This window comes from Nipponia nippon, unplaced genomic scaffold, assembly GCF_047370975.1.
Source record: "Nipponia nippon isolate SJK-2023a ecotype South Korea unplaced genomic scaffold, ASM4737097v1 scaffold_12, whole genome shotgun sequence".
Classification (NCBI taxonomy): Eukaryota; Metazoa; Chordata; class Aves; order Pelecaniformes; family Threskiornithidae; genus Nipponia; species Nipponia nippon.
In genome coordinates, this window is record NW_028262313.1 from 15327050 (window position 1) to 15349943 (window position 22894).

Consider the following 22894-nt stretch of genomic DNA (forward strand, 5'->3'; position numbering starts at 1 on the left):
CGCTTTGTCAAACGTGAAGATTAAAAGCTGCTAACAGATGTGTTTTGGCACCAATCTTCACATTCGTATCGAACTTACTCCTTAAAAACACAGATTTGCACACAATCCACAAAATTTAAGGGAAAAGCAAACAGTTCTGGGCTTAATCCAAATGTTTCATATCATATATGTAGAGGTACCCCCAACTTACATTTACTGGTGAAGACGTTCTTGTAAAAATGACATGCTCTTGGTAAAATAAAATCTGTTTTTTCTTGGTACCTTGTCATATCCATCCCATTTCAGAGTCTCACATAAGGGAAAGAGTTTACCCTATGTCCTCAGCCTTTGGCAACTGCATTTGGATGAACATGTCTGGTAGAAACTTCACCATTAAAGCACACGCCTATCAAGTGAAATGTCTTGTTAACAGCCTACCACAAAACCACGAAAACTCAAGAAAAACCGATCTGTGCAAGCAGATAAAGTTCAGAGAAGCAACCAGCTTCTTTTTCCCCTCCTTCCCAAAGCAAGGAATAGCTGAGGAAGGATAACAGAGCTCCAACTATGGACGGTCCTGCAGGGAGCTCCCACCAGCTGCCAGACAGCCAGAGCCACATTTTATTCTCTCACTCTACCTTCAAGTTAACATTAAGAATGTTAATAACAACATTTTAAATCCTGTCAGCTTTAATAACTATTTATAATAACACTGATAACTCAGGCTTTTTTATTTTCCAAGCTTGCACAACAGCGTTGCCATGCCAGCAGCACAGCCACCAGAAAACATAAAAATCCAACAAATTGAAAATAAATGCAGTGAAATTACATTTGATTTATACTGTGTTTTCTTTGCAAAAAACTGAATTAGGGCAACACTGGACAAAGAAAACTGAAGGAATAACTTCTCAGTGACATGGAAAGATGATTTCATGACTTCAAAAGCTAACTCCAAAGCTGACTGAAGGACTGTGGGATGCTCCAGGTGAGCAGCCAATTTAGACAAGCAAAGCGTCAATTTTTGGGACCAACACAACCTTACTTGCATCATTTTTTCCTTCCCTCAGTGTTGTGCAAGAGCATCATCTTGGCACATGCCGGTCTAGTCATTCAGCTCACTGTGAAGTAGAAGATCACTCAGGCAGCTCTTGGTTTGCTTCCCCACCTCAAATATTCCAATGAAAGTGTTTTGGAATTAACTATGCATTTAACCAATTTTGCTGGAGCGGTGCTAGCACATGAATAATTTAGAAAGCATCTAGTTCAACCACAGATTTGGGCCTCCGAGGTCTTGCACAAGGGAGCACATTTCGTGGCGATACTTGGGAACTGCAGGGCTCTGTGCCTTGTCAGTATTCGCTACCTGTGGCAACGTCTGCTGCAGCTTTATCTTGCTGGTTACAGTCACCTCTGTGCAAGGAAAAGTTCAAGAGTACCTTTACGCTCAGTTCCCTGCTTATAGCTTGCTTTTCCCCCTCCCCAGATGTGACACTGCCAGAGAGGAACAGCAGAGCTCTTCTTGAGAATCACACCACCAGTCACTCGACCTGCTCAGTCTTAACGTTAACGTGTCAAAAGGGGAGCGCCATGTGCTTTTTTTCCCCTCCAGAACCCCCAGCCCACGCTGGGCAGAGGGGACCTCAGTGCAAGTGGACGCCTCTTCCACCGAACGCTTACAGAGCAACACCAGGATCAGCAATTCAGTAACTGTTGCTCTTGGTGTCCTGAGGACCAACGCACCTTTCAAACAAAGCTTGTTCTCCAAAGCTCCTGCCTCTCCCCAACCCAGAGACGCAGCAGATAATCAGGAGCGTTCTGTTTGCTTTAATGAGCAAAACAGAGAGATCATTTATCTGGGCAGCTACACCCAAAAAACTTCCCTAGTTCTCCTTCACACTGTTTTCAAAATTACCAGCAGAACTTCCCCCCCAGCAGTGCGGGGGAAGGAAAAGAAAGAAAAAGAAAGAAAAAAAACCCCAGTGGACTGAAACGCTCCTGCATGATGCCATCAGCTCCAAACCCACAGCCGCATCCACGCGCACTCTCAGCACGTTAAATCCTCAACGTTTGCTGCTTGAGCATGCTTTGAAGGCTATGCCTAGCGCAGACCCTCAGATGGCTGGAGCTGAGGCAGATGCAGCCACATTCTTGGCAGGTCTTCTCAGGGTCATCTTTGATGTGGAGAAGTGCTTGGTATTGTTTTCTGCATTGATGTTTGCCCTTGGCACGTGGAAGGCAACGTCCTTGTGCACAGCAGCCCTTCGGTCTGGCCCCACAGCTTGCAAATTGCTGCCTGGACAGCGTTGCTTCTTCAGAGGCCCCTCTGCAACACTAAAAGGGCTCCTTGGCTCCTCTGGCTCGTTCTCGGTTGCCCATGAAGCAGCAGCATCTGCCCCCCGTCTCCTCTCAATGCATGCAAGGAACACATTTCATTTCTGTCACTTCCCTGGGAGGGTTTGCTCTTACCCAAAGGGCGCCCAGCTTCGTTGGATATAGCAACACAAACTTCTACCTGAAGAAGGATTAAGGGCACATTCCCCTTAAGTCAACCAAGGGCAGAGACCACACAAAGGGAGACTGGACCTTTGCTCTCTGACCAAACTTTTAGATCCTCAAATAGTAATTATGAGGGGCACAACATTCACTGAAATAGGAGCTCAGTGCCCTAATATTTTTGATGGTACAGGCCTTAATTCTTATTCATTAGTGTTTCATTATTTTCATCACTGCTTCTCCTCGTCCTAATGTCTGGTCCACATTCTGCACCCATGCTGATAAGGCCAGGAGCCACGGTTCAGGAGATGCAGCTGGAGGTAAGGGAGCTCACGCAGGCCAGCGGTAGGTTGGTTTATGCAGGTTCAGCACTTCACCTTGTGCTCCATGGATGCCTCATTAGAGACGCCGCAGCTCAAGAGCAAAGGGGGTTAAAAACCCACCAGGCTCTCGCTCCAGCTTTGGAGCAGCTGTGGGAAGGCAATCGCCTGCCCCCTCTGCAATTCTCTTCCATAAACGGTTTGAAGAAAATTCCCTCCTTGGCTGCTATCATCACACTTCATTAGGGAAGAAATGCTGATATCAAGGAAGCTGAACCTCCTCCACCCACCAGAAACATCTCCAGCAGCTTCCTCTCAGCTGTTAATGTCTCCTGAGGACAGCAGAGGAGGAGGTAGGTGTATTCCTCATACGAAACTGTGCATTATTTCATACGTTTCAGATCTGTGCTTCCAAATTAAACACCATTTCTTGCATACAACTGTGAAGCTGCTGCCTTTCCCAGGGTTCCCAAGGATCGGCTGGAAGCCTCCTTCCAGCAGCCCAGCTGCTTTGGTGGCAAGTGCACCTCATGTGGCTTTCAGCATGCAAATGCTTGTTGGGGAGGTGATTTGGGAGCCTCCAGAGCTCCCAGCAGTTCCTCAAACAATCGGACACAAGGGCAAAAGTGGTAAAAGAACCCCAAAACAACAGTTCATCAGCATAAATCTCGTGGAGGGCTGCAGAAAACTCTCACCACCAGCACAACCGCAGGAGGTCCCATCGACACATCCCCATCTGCAGCTCTGCGGAGAGATGGTGATGCAAACGCAGGGATTCGATGTCACATGGCTGCACGCTTCGTCCTTCGTGCCCCTCCACTGCTGACCTCCAGCCAGACCTCCCCTCCCAGCCCTTGGGTTAAGCAGGGTCCTCCCAGCCCTACAAAACGCTGTCGGGGGCTCAGTCCTTGACTTCACCTTCTTCTCCTCCCACAACAGGGACCTCCATCCCATACCTGTAGTTGACCTGCACCCAACAAGCCCCTGGGCACTTTGCCCTCAAAGGTGTCGTGACCCTCGACCAGGCTGCGGGTTTAATTGCATGTAACTAATTAAGGGAACATCTCTGCAGCTTGAGAACTGCCCGGTTGCAGGTTCTCACCCTTTTTCGGTCACTCTAGGCTCTGGCTTGCATTTGCTCCTTTTTTCCACCCCCAGCCAGGGCAGGAAATGTCACTGCTGGCAGCAATTTAACCCGGCTGATTTTAGTGCTTGTCGAGGGCTAAGTAGCAAGCGAGCAATTAGGGGATGGGCAGATTTCCGTCTCCCGAAGGCGAGGGCAGGAAGGTCAGAGAGAAAACACCAGGCATCAGCAGGCGATGGAGGGAAGCGCTGGAGGCCCCCAGCCCCTCGCAGCCCACCTCAGATGCAGGACACATCTCCAGCAGGCAGAAACAGCATCCTGGGCTTCTCTGATCTGCTGTTCAGGACGGATCTGGAGAATTTTGTATGTTTTGGGTCCAAAGGAGGGAATTTGAGGGGTGAAGACTTGAGCATCAAAACTATGTTTTTAAGACACAGTTTGAAAAAAGTCTGTGCTTTCTCTCTATTTTGTGTTTGGGTGGCAGCACGTGGCTTCTGATCCATCCAATGCCAAATTAAAGTTATTTCCTAGCATTCTGGCTCAGAAATCAAGCATATTTGCAGCTTTTCAATATTCTCTCTTCTTTTCCCCCTTTACTCCCAAACTCACACAAGAACAACACCTTTCTAAATGCATCTCCCTAGTGAAGATGTAAAAATATATAGGATCATTAAAAAGCCATTAAGGTTGTTCTACTGTAAAGTGCTCTTTGCTCTCCTGATAGCACCCTGGGAAAGTAAAAAGCAGCTGGGTCTTGCAGTAGTTTGTATTTCTCCTCCTGAGGATTTTCAATTAAACATTTTTAACTCGCTTGTTACACAACGCATTAAAAGTAAAACTAATTTGCATTACTTTGGACATTTTTTCATAAAGAATAAAAGATTTATCCCTCAAGTTAATCCCTGGTATAAGCAGTCATCCCACTATAACTCCTGAGTAAAAATAATAAGGAAGCAAAGTCAATAGAGTCATTATATAGAGCTCAGCAAAGCTGGGCTAATCTATATGTAACGTGGGAAGCCCCAAAACACAACCGCAAAGCAGCAGGCATAAAAACATCAGCTTTTAGACTTGCGTATAGAATTTCCCATTGTGTCTTGCAGAAACGGGATGTTAGATTTCCACTGAATGAGATTAAAACACTATAGAAAAGATTATTACTCCTTCCACTGTTGCAACTAAAGCTTAGGTATTCAGCAGCAGGGACTTTTGCTGCCAGTTTGAAAAGTCAATCTGTTGCAGGATTTCCAGTGCAACTTGTGAAACTGAAGCAGAAAGTGCGGTAACTGTGATCGTCCACGGCGTGTGAGCTATTTTTGCAGCTGAGTGGGTCTCTGGGTAACCTTCCACACTTGAGCAATTAATTCTAGAGTTGAAGGCAACTCTACACTCAAGGATCTTCAAAAGAGAAAGAGAAATCACGACGCCACCTCGGGTTCACGACTCTGATTCGTAACAGATGCGGGGACCATAGCCCTCGTGGTCCCGTGTCAAGTCTGGAGACATTTTGATGAATTCTGAGCAGATGGAGCATAAACACGATCCCTCATCCATGCACGTTTACTGCCTATCAAGTGATTGCACATTCCTGAAAACTGTACTGGGGCTTAGCGGACGGACCTCCCACTCGAATACTTCATCTGCACTCTCTAGCAGTGAAAACCCTTTTTCCCTTTCTTTCTGACCACAATACCTGCCAGAACACTACACAGCCAGAAACAGGAGTCACCAAATTTGAAACCCCAACCAAGAGGCCAGCAGGCTTGGCCAGTGACCTGACATGGAGACACAACGCTTGGCCCCATCCAGCACCAACCCTCCCTCCCACATCTCCTTCCCACCACAGGACGGCGTCCCTGAGGCTGGAAGATTTTGCGGTCTCGTAAGAGGGACCCCGAATGTCACCCATGGAGCTCCACAACACCCATCCTCAACCGGCGGCACGCAGACACGTCTCACATGAGAGTCATCGCTATTAAATGGGGACTGAAGGTGTCCAAGGACCTAAACCTGCCACTGCTAACTTACAACTTGCTCCTGGAGCCTGGATATATTAGGATGGCAGCTCTTCCCCTGCTAATATTCTCTGCCCTATCGCACACATGCAGGCTTATCGCAGGCTGTTTCTCTTCAAGAAAAATTAACATGGAAGCAGATTTTTTTTTTCTTTCCAGAGAGACAGCATTTTAATATTATCCCTGTAAGTCAAAGCAATTTGAATGATTATCTCACTTAACAATGCTGCTTGTGCTGCCTCCAAAAGTGCATTCTGCTTCTAAGAGTACCTGAACCGTTATTCTTTTCTGTTTTACTACTTTTTTTTTTCCCCCTTCCTTTCCTGGCACTTAGGGTGACACAAACTACTGCTTGCCCTTTTCAGCCTAGTGTTCTATTATTCTGTAACCAGGTAGAGAGAAAGTAAACCTCTCTCTGCCCTATTAAATGATTACACTAAATTTTCTATAGCCCACAGGAAATGAGCTGATTTTTTTAAAAGGAAATCATTAATATTTGTTATCTCACACAATCACTTTAAGGGGATTATTGACTACACCTGTTCCCCATACCATACAACTCAGACTATATTACAGACAAATCTGATGTCAAAAAAACAACCAAACAAAAACCAGTCACCCCACTTAAACCACTCCAAAGTGGTTTATAAGAAGAGGGAGGTAAACATTCAAGTGACCAACACATCACATGTGTTTGATCCCCCAAAAAAGTGACTTTACCATAGAAGTCTGAGGTCTAATTCATGCTGCGTGTGTGCCACCAAGTCCAACTGGCTCCTGCCCTGTGCACATGGTTCCAGCTTATTGTTATCATAAATGTACTGCTTGCTCATGCGAACAGCCTCTCCCCATGCCTGGGAGCAAGGAGCAAATCATCAGCTGCTCCATAATAGATGCCCATAGCATCCATGACTCGCTGTAATTTGAAGGCAATATTAAGAAGAAGATACAGCCATTACACAAGCAAGCATGGTTATTTCCACTGCAGAAGGTATTTAATTTGCTGCTTGTTGCTGTTCCCTAGACAGGAGGACAGCATCAACCTAGGCAACATCCCTGCTACTGGGCTGCAGCACTGGACGGTGGTGTCCCCAGAATGCGACTCCACAATGGCACAGCCTACGCAGATGGAATTTGGTTCCCCCTGCGCTCAACTACCAGCAACGTCTTTAGGTATCCAGTCAGGACAACAGGGAAAGACGCTACCTATCACGGGTCCATGGGACATGGGAATAATCACAAGATGGAGCTCACCGCGGACACTTTGCTCACGACGTCCCTCGCGACGGCGAGGCCCTGCGCGAAGGTGCGGGCGGCCACGAACGCGCGCGTCACTTGTAGCTTGAGCTTCCGCGGCACGTCCCCGAAGGGCTTCAGCTGCTCAGTGTACTTGCTGACGCACTCGAGGTACTCGTCCGTGAAGTGGTACTGGGGGTTGACCAGCCGGAACATGCGCTCCAGCAAGCGCGCCCAGAACTCATTGAGCATCTCCTCTAGGTTGACATTGCCACCCACGTAGTACCGCTTCAGCTCCACGAAGAGGTCCTTGAACAGCTCTGAGTTCTGCATATACAAACGGCCGTATGTCCTCACGAACATGTCGTTCAGCGACTTCTCAGCATTTTCAAGAAGTTCTTTGAAGAACTCTAGAAAAGAGGAAGAGAAGCCATGGTAAATGTTGGCACTGGGTTGTGTGTTCGCACACTTCTACCACCACTGCTTAACTGGAAAATTCAGTACAACAAGACCATCACCCAAATGAAATGGAAAGTTAAAGGACTGCCTAAAACTTTTCAAGCAATTTATGTATCTCAAAATTCTTGATTACTCTTCATAAACCAACCCCCCCAACCTCTCTTCAGATCCAAAGACTTGCATGAGTGAAGTCTCTTTTGATGCAAATCTGAACCCATGACAAAGATCAGCAAAATGAAAAAACCAAAACCACTAAAAAAAAGGCCAGTTTCTTATGTTACCATTCAGTCGTCTTAAAAGATGCAATTTCAAAGCACAAGACTATCAGAAAGCAAAAAGAAAATAAGTTGTTTTTTGTTTTTTGTTTTTTTTTTAAAACAGATGTTTTGCACAAATGGGTCTTTTCAGTTCTTGTCACTTCATTTTCTGGAATGATCATAAGCCAGCCTCAAAAATTAACAAATTTTAATACATTTTAAAAACAAACCTAAAAATCTACCTGCAGGTTCTTTCTCCTGTCTTGCAAGTTTGTCAGCTCTGGGGCAGGACCTGTCTCTAATTACCTAATTGGTCCTGATTGCAGACAGGGCTTCAGATGTTTGTGGCAGTACAAAAAAAAAAAAAACCAACACAGTTAAGCCAGAATTTGCTCAAAATCCAAGGGCTAAACACTTGGCACAAAAATGACAAAGAGATTTTTCAGATGACAGTGGACAGACGAGGGCCCTTGGGTTTCATCGCTTTCTAAAAGCAAATCCCCACGTCGGTTCTCCCTCCCAGAGCACCAGACAGCCTGGTGCCAGAGCGGCCGCTGCCAAAGCGCCGTCACCACATCTTGGCAGTGCCACATATGTCTCCGACGCTGACAATGAGATGACCTGACGATGTCTGGCACATCCAATGCATCTGGCAGGTCAGTTTAAAGACCATCCCCCACCAAGACAGTGCCACCAAAGCCTTTGCACATGGGTCTAAGCAAAGACCACCCTACTGCAAAGCCTGTGCCTTGGAGATTTGGTGTAATGAGTTAAATTAAAATAAAAAATAGGGGAGGGGTCCATTAAACCAAATGCATTTGGGCCATTTTAGAACAAAACTCCATGCTACATTGCCTTGGGAAGGAGCTAAGGAGAGCAAGGGTAGGTGCCGCTTGGACAACCCATCGTGTGCCAGCGGTGCGCGCACCGGGTTGGCGGCCGTTTGCTCCAACCCCGCAGGGGACACCGGCACCCCAGGATGCGGGCGCAGCCTCTCCACCGCCATGCACGGTGCAGGCGAGGAAGCGTATTATTTTACGCATGCCACCAGCAATTGAGGATTCTGACCTCTGCTTTTCTGTGACTCATATTCAATAAATATTTTTTAATAAAACATGCCTCTGTGGTTTTTTTAATCCTCAAAGGAGTAATGTTTAGAGCCAAAAGTTGTTAGAAGGGGCAGGGCGGGGGGAATATTTTGGCCCAGCGTGAATTTAAACCTTGTTAAAACGTATTACAAGTATGCTGAAGTTCAGATTTTCGTCTTCAAAGTGCTCCAGTACAAACAAAGCCTAACACAGAAAACATTTTCTGGAAAAACTGAAACATTCCTTGAGTTCCTGATGAACAAAGTCATGGAGCTCGGGGCCTGACATGGCTGTATATAATGCAGCCTCTTAGGAGCACAAGAGAAATGATCCAGGGAAGAAGAGATTGATTTCAAACACCCGACACGTCCTCTGTCCAATATCAGCAGGAACCTCCACTTTCGTTCCCATGACTGGCATTTCCTCTCCAGGAAGATTTTTTTCTGTTGAGTTTATACTATAGAGATTAGCTTGGTGTATATTAATTTCTAATTCACTTAATCATTTTGAAGGCTCACTTCCTTCCTTTGCTCAGACCTTTCAGCATCACCAAATAAGTTGTTTAAACACTTTCATGCCAGGCACAAGAGCTGGCAGATGCATCAGCAAACTCTTCAAAAAGAATTAAGATTTTGAAATTACATTGATGAGAAATCTATTAGTACTTCCAGCCACCAGTCTATGGGAACCCAAAGTAATGTTTTAAGCCAGGAAAGTTATCTTAAGTAATACATCTATATCATCATAACCAATTTATTCTCCTACCCAAACTCATTTTATTAGTTACACTCCAAAGTCTAAGTTGAATAAACTGTATCCAGGCTTTAGAGCACTTCATCTCTTAGCAATTTTTCATGTGGGCTAGAACCAGGTATGTTTATTAACCTGGAAAAAAAAAAAAAAAAAAGCAGCCTAATTAGCAGCGAATACCTGTGCACCTGCACTCTTCCAGCCACTAGCTTTTCCTTGCCCAAAAGGAAGGTAAATAAAGGAAATGAAAACTTCCCACCAACACCAGCCACTTCTGAAACCCCAACACAACACTGCTGAAGGAGGCACCACGTACGTTGAAAGCCATCGTTTCTGGTTCGAGCGCCAGCCAGCATTTTCATAGGCAGAAAACACCCATTCTCAAGTGCCACTTTCCAAATAAAAAGGGGAGGAGGACAGAGGAGGCTGTGTGCCTGCAGCACAGAGTCAGCACCCACCCTCCTGCCCCACGAAGCTTCCCCGCCAGCATCCCCGAGCCGTGCTGGATGGGATGTCCTGGTGACTGGCGCCAGTGGCTCGGCCCATGGGTGGCCTTGCTGGCACCTCGAGGCTCCTGGGGTGGGGATGAGGCTGGGAAGGTGGGGAGGAAGGATGCCCAGCACAGCACCGGGGATGAGGGGCCACCCCACGCCAGCAAGCGGGGACGGACCCAGTGGCAGGACATGCATGGCAACTAGCTGACATCTTCCTCCATGCAATGCACAGCTGTTGCACTGGCACTCTTAACTTGGTCAGCAGCAGGGATTAAATTTTTTATTTATATATATACACACACACACACACATATGTATATATGTATATATATAAATTATTTACTCTAGCTGTTGGCATACTACAAGTCTGCATCCTCAGTTTCTATCTCCCCTTCAAGAAATCAGCCTGGGCACAGCAATGAATATGAAGCTTTTCTTTGTGCAAACCATGAGCATAGACATCTGCAAAGAAGAGAAGAAAGCCCAAAAGTCCTTTTTATGACTTAAATGCTAATCTGACTAGTAACTCCCTACATCTAATTAGATACTAATTCTCCCCTTCACAGAAACAAGCTGATTAGCAAACACCAACATAACCCAGCATTAACCTTGCCACCACAAGAAGAAAAATGGCAGGTTCCTCTCATGTCTTGACTGTTTGCTGGGTGAAATAAATGACCACCTTTCATTTGTATTAGAAGCTGACTTGTTCTCAAACAAAGCAAACACACAAAGGCCTCGGTTGCTTATTTTACAGCACTGTAAAAGCACGTTTTACAGCTGTGTTGCAAGCAATCTGTACTCATTAAATTATCACTCTGACAGGCTTCCTGTGAAAAGCTGTCAAATCCAAACATTTTTCACAGGCGACAAATCATACTTTGCCGGTGCTCTCCGAGACGCTGCTATCCGGAGGGATGGCAGGCTCTCTTTTCCCTACCAGTTATCTTGTTTAAACTCCCAGAACAAGGGTTGGCCCCTCTGTCGACAAACACGCACAACGCCGGGAAGGGCTTCGCAAACTGACCCGCAGGAGCAGCGCGTGGCTTAAAGGTCTCCCTGGTTCTCCTAGCTAAGAGCAGAACACAGAGAGATGTCTGGGTTACACGGAGAGGACGGACCATAGACAAGGCAGTGGGCTAATGCTGCTTGGCCAGCTCTGGTCCAACCTGATATGGGAGCAAGTCCGCATTTTACTACCTCAACCCATCTCAGCTAAGCCCTGCTGATGCAAAGTCATCTTGTCGCTCGGGGTGATGCTCAGGAGGACGAGCACAGGGACGAGGGTACCAGTGCTGCTGTCTGCAGAACACAGCCGATATGTCCAGTGGGACCAGAGCCAAAAAAAACTTTCCTAACACCAAGAAGAAACTTAAAAATTTGTCTGTATTGCAAAATAAATCCTGTGGACGCTACGGACTTTGTTGCTCAAAGGAAGATGACATTTCCAATGCCATTAACTTTTAGAGATAGAAAAGACAGTAATCTGCAGTCAGACAATCTACAGTTCTGGGCTCTGTTTATTCTTTTAACCCGTTTGAATTTCAGGGTAGAATTTCAATGCCCAACACCCAGGGAAAGCCTAGAGATGTCATGAAACAGTAAGAAAGACTAGATGTGACATATCTGGTATTTCTGCAGTAAGAGTCCTGGAAAAGAAAAAGAAATCTCTGCTTTTGAACAAACCCTTCCACAAAAGAGCACAGCGGGAAAACACAACCATAGTTACTCAGCAATTTCCTTTTTTCAGATAATAAGACATATTACCTGTTTGCAGCTTGAGGGCAGACCAGCTCTGCCGGTAACCCAGCGCAGGAGAGCACCGCACCTCCCCAAGGTGCTTCCACATGACATCAGTTTCCACTGCCAGAATAAACTCAAAACAATCTTTCTTCCAAATTGTGGATACATGAGCTACTTGAAGAAACACAATCACTCCACCCACTACGAGGCACAGGGCAAATCCCACCTCCAGACAATACATCCACTTCCTTGGATTTTTGTGCCCAATATTTTTTTTTGATCTTGGATTCATAGGTCTCATCTGAAAATATCCTTTTTTTTTTTTTTTTCCTAAGTAAGAAGGGATGCAACATTTTCCTATGCCTCGTGCTAACATTTTCAGATATATTAAGAGTGGGGTTTTCGTACAAGAGGGCTTTTGATGAGGAGAACCCGCTACTGCAGGGCATAGTCCTACCTAAATCAAAGGCGGGTCCTGGAAATTAGATGAACACATCAAAGGGGCATGTTCCCCTTCACCCACAGGCAGGTTTGGCATTTCCCCATGAATGCTGGTGACAGAAGAAGCAGCAAAACTGCCTGGCCTGAGCTGCCTCCTGCCACCACCAGCACCATGTGCCCCTTGGCAGGACCAAAGCATGGGTGTCCTCTGCCCCTCCAGCCATGACCCAGGCAGGGAGTCCTTAGGGCTGAACCCATAGCCGACCACCGTAGGAATGCAAAGTTTTGCCTTGAATCTCCTGATCTTCAGGAATGAAACACATTTATTTCAGAGAATAATTTCCTGGAGAGAAGCATGGCGCTCCACGGCACCCTGCTTGCTCCTCTTCCAGCAACTGCAAAGAGTCAAACGATGAACAACCCAGGGCTCAGCACCAAAAATCCACAGTTCTTAGAGCAGAGAAAACCTTAACTGAGGTGCAAAAAAGGCAGAGTCTTATTCAAGAGCTCAGCAAGGCCGCTGAGCCAACGTGCTCTCTACAGATGCTCATCTGTTGGCCGTGTTCTCCTCCCAAAAGGAGACCAGGGCTACCATGCACCTTTCTGCTCCCAAAGGCCACCCGACATCCTACATTTCCCATGCACCGGGTTTGCTTGGTTTAGAGCTGTCTTTTCAATTGGCCTTATTCTGTTTGAGGCTTCCAAATTAACTATGCAAACAGATACCAGGTAGACATGCAATTACTCAACACACCTTAAAAAACAAATAAAACCAGGCTCAAGCACGCAGAAGGAACATGCTGAATTTTTATGGTCACAATTAATTAGTTTCAGATAATTTGCCACTCAGCTTTTCGGGTATAGTCTTAATATGTTGTCCAGATTATGATTAATTAAGGACCGTCTGTCTTACCGAAACCTTTAATTTGCTTGTCTGTACAGACAATTATGCTTTCTAGTGTGTACAGGAGAACACTGCCACAAAGAGATTAATTATATTTTCTCATAAAATGGTTTACTCATAAAACGTTCACAACAGCAAGATGTATTCCCAGACAAACGCTCTTGCCCGAGCCGTGGCCCCGAAGGCTGTGCCGCGGAGGGGCCGGCGCCGGCACCGTCCCAGCGCCTTCACAGAGGTACATCTGCGGATGCAAACTCCACCCTGCAGCTGCTCCTACCATGAGAAGCAAAATTCAATCCAGACAGATAAAAGGAATTTGGAGGAAAAGAGACAAATGTTTAACAGCTCTTTTCACCTCGAAGGTGAAGCCATCTGTAGCCATGCCACCTACTCCAAAGGAAAAAGATTATTTTTTTTTTCCCCTAAATGTGCCTCATTACTTTTAATACACCTTCACTTCCTTTATTGCATATACTGCATTTGTAATTTCCACCAAGGAAAAACAAACCATAGCTTAACAACCTTTTTCCAGAAGTGTTGAGAAACCGATGAATACGTAGTGTTAACACATTTATTGAATATGAACTCAGGAAGGGCAGGGCAAATCCACAAGCTGTTTTTCTGTCCTGTATTCAAACATGTGTTAGCACTTACTGACATGGGAAGAACTCTTTTGCAGAGTCTGAAGAAGTACAGGCTTAAATCATGCCAGTGTCACAGCAACAGCCCCAACATGTGAACCCTGGAGAGCTGGGAGGCCCAACAGCAACTCCCCAAACTTTGCTTGATTAGTGAAAGGTTTCAACACAATAACAACAACTGGGCTGCAGCCTCACAGGAGAAAAAAAGACCAAAAAACAGGATTTCTAGAACTTCTTGTTTCTTGAGGGCCCAAGAACATAATCTTCATCTGCACCCCAGGGCTGGCAGGAGCCCAGAAGAGCAGGGAAGAAGGTAAAACACAGCGTGAGATCACCACCATCACACTGAGACTGAGCTCATTAAAGGAATAAGAAGCGGGGGGGGGGGGGGAAACAGTACGGAGATTGCTGTCTGTGATTCAAGAAGCAAACAGCAGCACATCGCATCCTGCTGCACGTAAGAGTCATCCCATGAATGAGGAAAGCAGCAACAGCAGAAATGCCCTTGGTCCCCTCTTGGTCCATCCCACACAGCAGGACAAGCCCAGCCTTCGCAGCCTCCTCGTCCTCATTTCCAGGAACCGTCGCTGCTCACGCATCCCATTCTGGGTCAGCTATAGCGGGTTTCTCCTGCTACTCCCAATGCTGCCTCCTCCCTGAGCAGCAGATCCTTCATTCCCAGCTCTTCCATCCTCCTCCTCATGACCACAATTCAACAGCCATCTTCCCCAACACACCTCCCTTGCTGCTGCTTCTTTTCCCTCCATTTTCTTGCTCTTCCCTCCACTCCCCGCCATGTCCAATTTTCACTGCACCCAGTCCTCAATCACAACTGACCGTTCAAACACATCTATTATTTCTCAGCTGTCCTGGCCTGCTGACCCAGGTCCATTTGGTACCAACACACCAACTTCCCACCCCAAACAGCACACATCGCCTGCAAAATCTGAAAGCAGGTTCCTTCAGGTTGCCTCCTGCATAGCCTCATTCAGATGAGCTTTCTGGGACACTCACTAAGGTATTTCACACAGACGTATTTTTCCAAGCCTCTCTTCCTATGACTGCTATAGAACAGCTTGAGGAGGACCCGTGCTGCTGAACAGCGGGGGTGGCTTTCTTGTTCCCGTTACCTCAGTTCCCCTCATCTCGTTACATTTGCACGGAGAGCTCTTCCAGCTAGGGCCACCTCTCTTATTTGTTCATCCAGCATGCAAACAGCTGGATGCTAAGACATTACAATACATTTAACACTAACGAAATAGCTCCAGCTCTGCACCGGTGGAATATCACACCCCCAAGCCCACCACGAGACCCCAAAACACCACCAAGTCAACGGGCACCCAGGGCAGCAGCTCCCAAGACTACGCAAGCAATGAGAGCCCGCACATAGGCTACGCGGCTCCTTTGTGTGGGAAGGAGGAAGAGAGAGTTAATTTTAAACAGACAAACAATAGCTCATTGACTGGTTGACAGCAATTAGAAACCAGAGAGCACCAGGCCCGTTTCCTGTAGCCGGGTATAAAGCCTGCTGCCCGCATCTTTGCTTTTGGAAAAAAACCAAAAGGGTAAGAGCAGTTTACCTGTGATCTTAACAGCAGAACTGCTTAGACCTGAGACGGCAGAAGACTCTTTGATCCCTCCCAGTCCATACACAAAGTGGTTTGCCCACTGCTGAAGCCTGCTCAGTTACAAAATCTAGTCCCTCTTTCCCCACCTTACAGGGCAGGAGCCTCCCCTCCTTTGAGATCTCCTCCTTCTGGGATGACTTGACCTCAGGATCCTTCCTCCCCTCAAAACAGAGGTCTGGTCCCCCACTGTCAGAGGAGCATCACCCTTCTCAACAAACAAGACTAAACATCACAGTGGTTTATGTACCTACTTAAAAATCTCCAGATGGAGAGGAGCCAGTTAAAAGAAAAAGAATAAACAGGCTTCCACTGTACAGACAGCAGACAATTTGTTTCATTATTGTTGCAGTGAGTGGGAAAACACAAACAAAAGCCCACAAGTGGGATTTTCCAAAGGAAGCGTGTTGGTGGTTGCTCCCTCCTGCTTCTCCTCAATCACTCCATCCCCACCACGGGCAAGAACAGGTCTGAAACCAAGTCTGAACGACTGGCTCTCAGCAACCGCACCTTCTGCAAAATTTGAGAGACCTTCCCACTGTTTTCTGCCCTGGTTGGTATAAGGTTTGGTGCCATCCCCTTCTGGAGAGGGAAGAAGGAGGCTATGCCTTCATCTAGACGTGAGTGGCAGCAGATAAACAAAACCACTGGATTATTTGTATGTTAATGATGCAGTCATCACGGGGGCACTCGCCAGAGAATGGGTTGTAATGGTAGAGGTCTCTCCACCACACAGATTTATTCAGAAGCACAAACACCACGCAGCTCTGGCACAGCAAGCATCAAAGGCCCAACAGGTCTCTGCTCTCAGCCCTCCTGCGGTCCCACAACACCTGGAGCTGCCTCCTGCAGGGATAAATGCACTGGCAGCCAGGACTAGCCCCACGGTCCTGGGTGTCATGGACATGGGGGACCCTGGCACATGAGCAGGATGAGGCCTCAGGTCTCTGCTCTTGCAGGCAGTTTCCAATAAAAGAGTTAATACGAGATGAAGGTCCCCAAAGGGCAGTTATTCTGGTAAAGCGGAGCGTCCTGATGGTCTGCCAAATTCTAACTATAGGAGTGGTGGGCTGGGCACCTGCGGGGCTCATCTTTCACCGTTTGCCTCCGCACTGCCCAGAGCAGCAGAGAGGAGACCACCAAAAGCTCTCCCTCATCCCTCCTGTGTCATACCCGGTTATTAATACTTCCCAGCCACGCATCCCGCTGTCCCAGCACACCTCCCTGCTAACTCCTACCTGGAGACAGTGGCTGAAAGCCAAGGGTTATCTGAACAATGAAATCTAAATTCAGAAATGACATTACAGTGTTTTTTTCCTCCAGTTTCAGCAGTTTGGAAGGTATTTGGCCAATGCCCCCACAACTAGTCACTCTGACTCAGCCACAACCCAGTTATTGGAAGTAATTTGTGCACCCAGGAGTAACAACAGGGCTCGCACTAGAAGATCAAGGGCACCCTGGGATGCTTCAAAGACGCAGGCCATGACCACGCGTTATACCTGTGGCTACTTTGCCCAACACAGACATGGAGCCCACAAACAGGGGTCCCTCTCCAGACCCCCTGCCCAGTCCCCACACTGCAAAGGGGTGGGTGCACCACGGCCTCAGGGACCCCTGGCCGGCTCCTGCTGCCTGGGTTCGGTTTCTTCCTGCTCATTGTCCCAAAGGGGTTTCGTTTTACACTTCTATATTTGTTTTAACTTAAATGCTAACGGAAAAGTCAGGGGGAGCGGATCGGAAACGGGACTCTCGGCATTTAATAGCTTCCCAGATGCTGGCTTGGGCTGTGCCATTTTGTACAAATCCTTCTGTCACTTGGGCATCGAGAACACCAAACCTACTGCCAGCCCAGCCCGGGGATGGACCATCTCACATTTGTCTCCTGTATATATCATTCCTGTACAACAAGAGTTGCAGAAGCTTCCTTGCCTTCCCTAAATCCAGAGCATGCAGAAGAAAGGGACAAGACTTGGTTTAAGTGCAACAGCAAAAGCGCTTGTGAAACGCAGGGGCAGGAGAACAAGCAGTCGCTTGCCGGACTGGGCCCCGCAGGGCAGAGGCTCAGCAGCCCCTCTGCTGACAGGGGCTTGGGCTCTGTCTGCCCTAATCACCTTGCAACCAGCCTATTAAAAACAAAAAAACAAACAAACAAAAAAAAAACCAAAACCAAACCACCACCATTTCTCCCCCCAGAAAAGGCCTGGCACAACAGTTACATCTTCTGAGAGATTCAGGACGTGTCTTTAATAAGAAAATCTAAGAACATCTGATCTTAGCAAGATGTTCTTAGCAAGAGAATAGCGGAAACACTGAAGAAGAGTTATGGGCTATGTCCTGTCCCTGCTCCAGTTCCTCAAAACAGCTGAGCAATTTCCCCAAAGCATTGCTTGGCTAGCACAGACGCCGGCATGGAAAACTTCAGCCGGAAAAGGCAGAAGAGGTGAAAGTTCGAGTTTAATAAATGGGACCAAGCATTTATGCAGTCTTAATGTCACCATTAATCCTATTAATGTTATTAATCCCTAGGAGAGGGAAGGGGAGGTCACTAACTGGTGAAGATGAGACAAGGCAAAGGAGATTTTAAACACACACACACAAACACAGAGACTTCTTTTTTTTCTTTTTTCTTTAAAGCCCTGACTGCTATAAGCACGTCTGTGGCATGAGATGTCATCGCAGTTGCACAGCTCTGTGCCTTTCCCACAGCTGTCATTGTCACGGAGGGAACCACTTACATGGCCAGAGAATCTCACCCATGAATTTCTCAGTGAAGCCTGTAAACATGTATCTGAGGTCATGTGTGCCAGAAAAAACAGCAAATCTTTACCTTAAGAACATCTAGCAATGGGGAATCTGACAACTCCCAAAGTATTTTTTGTTTTATTAAAGAAGCATTTCCCTTACTGCTGAAAATATATCCCTTACTGCCACGCTGGGATTGGACTAGTTGTTTAAATTACAACTGGAGAGACCCCCAGGAGCATACAGAGCCGTACTGTAAGCAAATATTTAGACAGGATATGTAAGATACGGGACTCCCAAGCTCCAGTCTTCTCCCAATGTCTGCAAACCAAACACGCGCAGGAGGATCTGACTCTGTCACATTACGCAAGAGGAGCCAAAATGACTTCTGGTCATCCCTTTGGGGATGGATAATCAGCAGCTTGTTCCATGTTCCTGATTAAGAGGAGATAATACATTTCTGTACAGCTTTGGTGTCAGATCAGAGCAATTCTGTCAACAGTTCCAACGGCACACAGCGCTCTGGCAACAGCTGATGCAAAGGCTCCAAACGCCACGGGGCATCACAGCCTCCATCCAAAGGACGTGCCGCCACTTCGACTGTCCTTTAGCAGTGGCAACTGCTGCAAAGGTCAAGCACGTAAGGGAGGCAGCACGGGTTTGCCTCTCCTCTTGGACCTGAATGTCAAGGCTGAGAGATTAGCAGCCAGAGAACCTGCAACAACGATTTTGAAAGAGCTGGAGGACACAGTTTGTTGCTTGAGCTGCATCCTGGAGTGGCCTTTTGCAGCATGCGGATGCATCACCCTGTGAGAGGAGCGTTCGTCCCACTTGCTGGGAGACCAGTTAAGTGAAGTGAATCCAGTCTCTGCAGCAACTCATCTTGCCTGCTCAGTCCCTGTACACAGCTGCTGTGCAGAGGATTTCTCATTAAACAGAGGAAGGTACATGGCTCATTTTGTGTCAGCTTTGTTTTCATTTGAATGGATTTAGCTACTATCAATGAGGCAGCCCTAAAGAGCTGCAAATGCTAAAATCAGAGCATGGGCCCATGCAAAGGAAGAGCTCTGGAAGGGATCGCGTGCTTTTCCAATCTCATACCTAAAGATCAGGACAAATACGTGGGTCTTGATCACCTCCCTCTCCTCTAGGTTGGGCACATTACACTAAAAAAAGTGGGAAGAATTATGTTGGACAAGGACAACTCAAACATGCAAGGCAGAACAGACCACAGCTGACCCAATAACCAAGCACCAGGACCAAAGGAAGGAAACACCAAACCACAAGCAGCCGATCACTCAACAGGAGGCTCTTAAAAACAAAACCAACAAAACTACCATAGCAACCTCAGGCAGAGTCTGAGAACCTCGGACCGGAGACTCCCCAAGCTGCCCCAGCCACCAGCAAGAATGCTGCTGAAGAGGGGGTGCCTTCAGCCTCCAGGTGACTGGGCTGGAGGGAGAAGGGCAATCATGATTAAAAGTCTTCCAAGAGGTAAATGATGGAGGATGGTAATCAGTTAATCTAAAAAAAAAAAAAAATAATAATCCCTAAATCAGCTTTGTATGCAGCAAATGAAGACTGAGATCTGGTATCAGCAAATGCTCAAAGATGGGGCCATTAGGCTTTGGGACAAGCCGAGGAGGTTGCTAATTCTCCTTCATTAGTTTCGTACCGGGCAGAGAAACACCCTTCAGGGACAGGCTGGGCACAGTAAATCCAGCTTCCAGCAACAGGATCACACCATCCCCTTCCAGATTTGCCTGTGAAGGACTCCGAGGGCTAAGATCAGGATGAGACAAGCACAGGGCACGCTGCAAGGGGCTGACGGAAGAACCATGCAGCACAAACAAAACAGCTCGTAAAGGGCTCCCTATCAAAGCTCACCCATTTTGAAGCCTTGTGCTTTGACAGATATCCAGCTCAGCTTAGCTTAATATCTCCTTGCCGTCATGCAGCCCTGCAGCCATCTCTCACCCTACAAACGGGCAGACACACCTAGCAATACGTCTACACCACGTCAGGGATGCTAATACAGTGAACCGTGCATGCTTTGTTTTCAATGCTGCATTTCAAAAAGCCTCGTCGTTCATTTGAGGTGAAGCAGATGCTGTTCCTCTGGTCTCTTTGAAAGGGCTTATCTATGGGCTGGATTTCATTAAGTGTCTTGTTCTGCATTTAATAAGCTTGCAAGTCTAGACACTTTGGTTCTCTCTCTATCACCCCTTTGGTGTACCAGCAGGTAGAGACAACAGAGGTTAAGAAGGAAATATTTAGCTAGCAGATTTAGATGCTATCAAGATGATTGCGTAATTCCACTTTGACTCACTGCAATTTCATACTCAGGGACTTTTTCGCTCACCTGAGTGCCAACCCCTTTTGAAAGAAAGGGGTTGCTACCTGCTGCAGCAGAGTAAAGGGAGGTCCCTGGGAGGTTCAAGGAACAGACTTCGGGATATCAGAAGAATATCCATGGTGAACCAATGACTGAACAAGGGAGAAAAAGGTCCAGAGGAGCTGTGCGGTGGAACTGCCCTCTACTACCAGTCGGCGATGACAATGTACGAGCAGAACGAAAGTCTCAGCAACGCAGTCCACCTGACTCTTCAGATATTTCCATGTGCAACTGGGCGTCACCTCATTCCCCAACAAGGACAACCCAGAGAGGAGCCTGATGCCGTGCTCCTCCCTCCTGGGGATGCCCAGGCACAGGGGCCGCAGTGACCAGGAGCACTGAGACACCTGCAGAGCCCCATGGGAACTGCCACGACCAAGCAATCAGCAGCAAAACCAAGAGATGCTGCTCAGACCTTAGATAGATGCTGTGCCCGGTGCCTGGGCACCGACTTCAGCTGTTTGCAAGAGGGATGTACAAAGGGTTCTCAAAAGAAAGGTGCCTGGCTGCAAGGTGGGCAACACTGGAAGGGTGTATGCCAGCTGCCTCCGGAGGGAGTTTCTTCCTGAGGCTCCCATGAGCCGGGCATGCCCTATGGAGACCCAGTCTGACAGGACACTGCTGCGGATCCATGTCCCGAGGGCAATGCCGAGACCAGTCATTTGCTTACCAGTCGGCAGTTAGTGTCACTCGAGCCATGGGAACTCAGCCGAGACTTCATTCATTTTGCTTCTGACCCTGCATCACACTTGAACCCTCAGCCTTCACACAAAACCAGCTCGTATTTATCTGCTGCTCTGCTTAGCCCCAAAGGCTAAGTGAGATGGGTATGAATCCTGTTGGTTCACAACACGCTGGGAAAGCAATTTTTGTGGATCAGGGTTGCAAGATGCGCTTGTTACAATTACACATGCTGCAGGGATGCACCAACAAAACTAACTGCAATCTCACATTAAGAGCAAAATGTTTTTTCAAAAGATTAATCAGAAAGAAAGATCTCTTTCTTTGGGAAACAAGCAGCCTTAATCAGCAAATATTTCTCTCTCACAAGATTGCAAAACAAGGCATGCTCTGCCCTCCAAGCCATGAGTCATGAACTTCCCCAGCAAAGGGGGAGGCAGAGCAGAACAACTGCACAGAGAACAACAGGATGGGAATTTTTTGCATTTTATCCCAAGGAGAGAAAGTTCAAGGTCTCTGCACTTACCATCAAACTTCTTGTATCGGGAACTAAACATGGTTTGTAAGTGATTGCTAAGCTCTACGACGGCATTTCTGAAGTCGTGTTTACTCTGCTGACTGTACTTCTCCTCCATTTCTTGAGAGCAGCATGTGTAGCCTTGCGAGCAGACTTTCAAGTGGTCACCTGAAAAGCAGAGAAGAAAATACCCCGAGTTAAAAGGATTCTCTGTGCAAGGGCAAAGAGGTTGGCTTGCGAGGCAGGGGGTGCAAGGACCCGCAGCACCATCTCCTCCCAAGGAGACCCCCCCTCACTGCAAGCGCTGGACCAGGCACATCAAAACCTGATTCTGTAGAGGAACTTTATAGCAACACATGTAAATACCACGCCTTGTCTTTCTGCAACAATATTAAAAAATGTCCTCTTATTTATTCAGTTAATAAATGGAATAAACAGATACTCATCTTGCACAGCATAATTTGAAGAACCAGCAAATTGACCTGTATATACTATGCTATCTTTCATGAAGTTTTTGCCGAGTATTTTAATTACTTCCAATTCATTCGGTTAACACACAACACAATATCAATGGCAATGGTCCTTTTTGCACCAAGATAAATCCTTTTTTCTTCACCTCCCACCTCCAATTATCACAAGAGAAGTAATCTCTCTCAGTAACAGTTATTACCGATATTAAAATATACTTGCTTTATGCAACAGCTCATGAAAATGCTTTATATTTCCCAGCTCCTAATTTTACAGTTTTCTGTCATCATCCTGGGCAAAATTCAGTGCTTGTTTTTGGAGAATTCAAACAGATTTTTCTTCCTTCACCCTGAAGGATAATTCTCTCCTAAAAGACATCTGGCTCAAGCTGGTTTGGTCAGAGGAATCATAACAGTGCTTCCGTATCTACCATAGCTCCGTTTCAAAATTTCACAGACAATCTGGGCACAGGATCTGGCCCTATACAACGCTTTTAGAGCATCTCGTTGCAGTGCAGGATGAAGCTGTCCCCTTCTAGCACCACCAATAAAACACTGCTGTC

At 46.9% G+C, this 22894-nt stretch overlaps 1 protein-coding gene across 1 annotated transcript in view; it reads right to left on the reverse strand.

Annotated features, from left to right (window-relative positions):
* Positions 1 to 22894, reverse strand: part of GPC4 (glypican 4) — a 69819-nt gene that overhangs the window by 16553 nt on the left and 30372 nt on the right. Inside the window, exons 2-3 of the mRNA XM_087749001.1 lie at positions 21874 to 22032; positions 7146 to 7537 (exon numbers count right to left, since the gene is read on the reverse strand). Coding sequence (XP_087605127.1) covers positions 7146 to 7537; positions 21874 to 22032 — 551 coding nt within the window. The remainder of the gene's footprint in view (positions 1 to 7145; positions 7538 to 21873; positions 22033 to 22894) is intronic.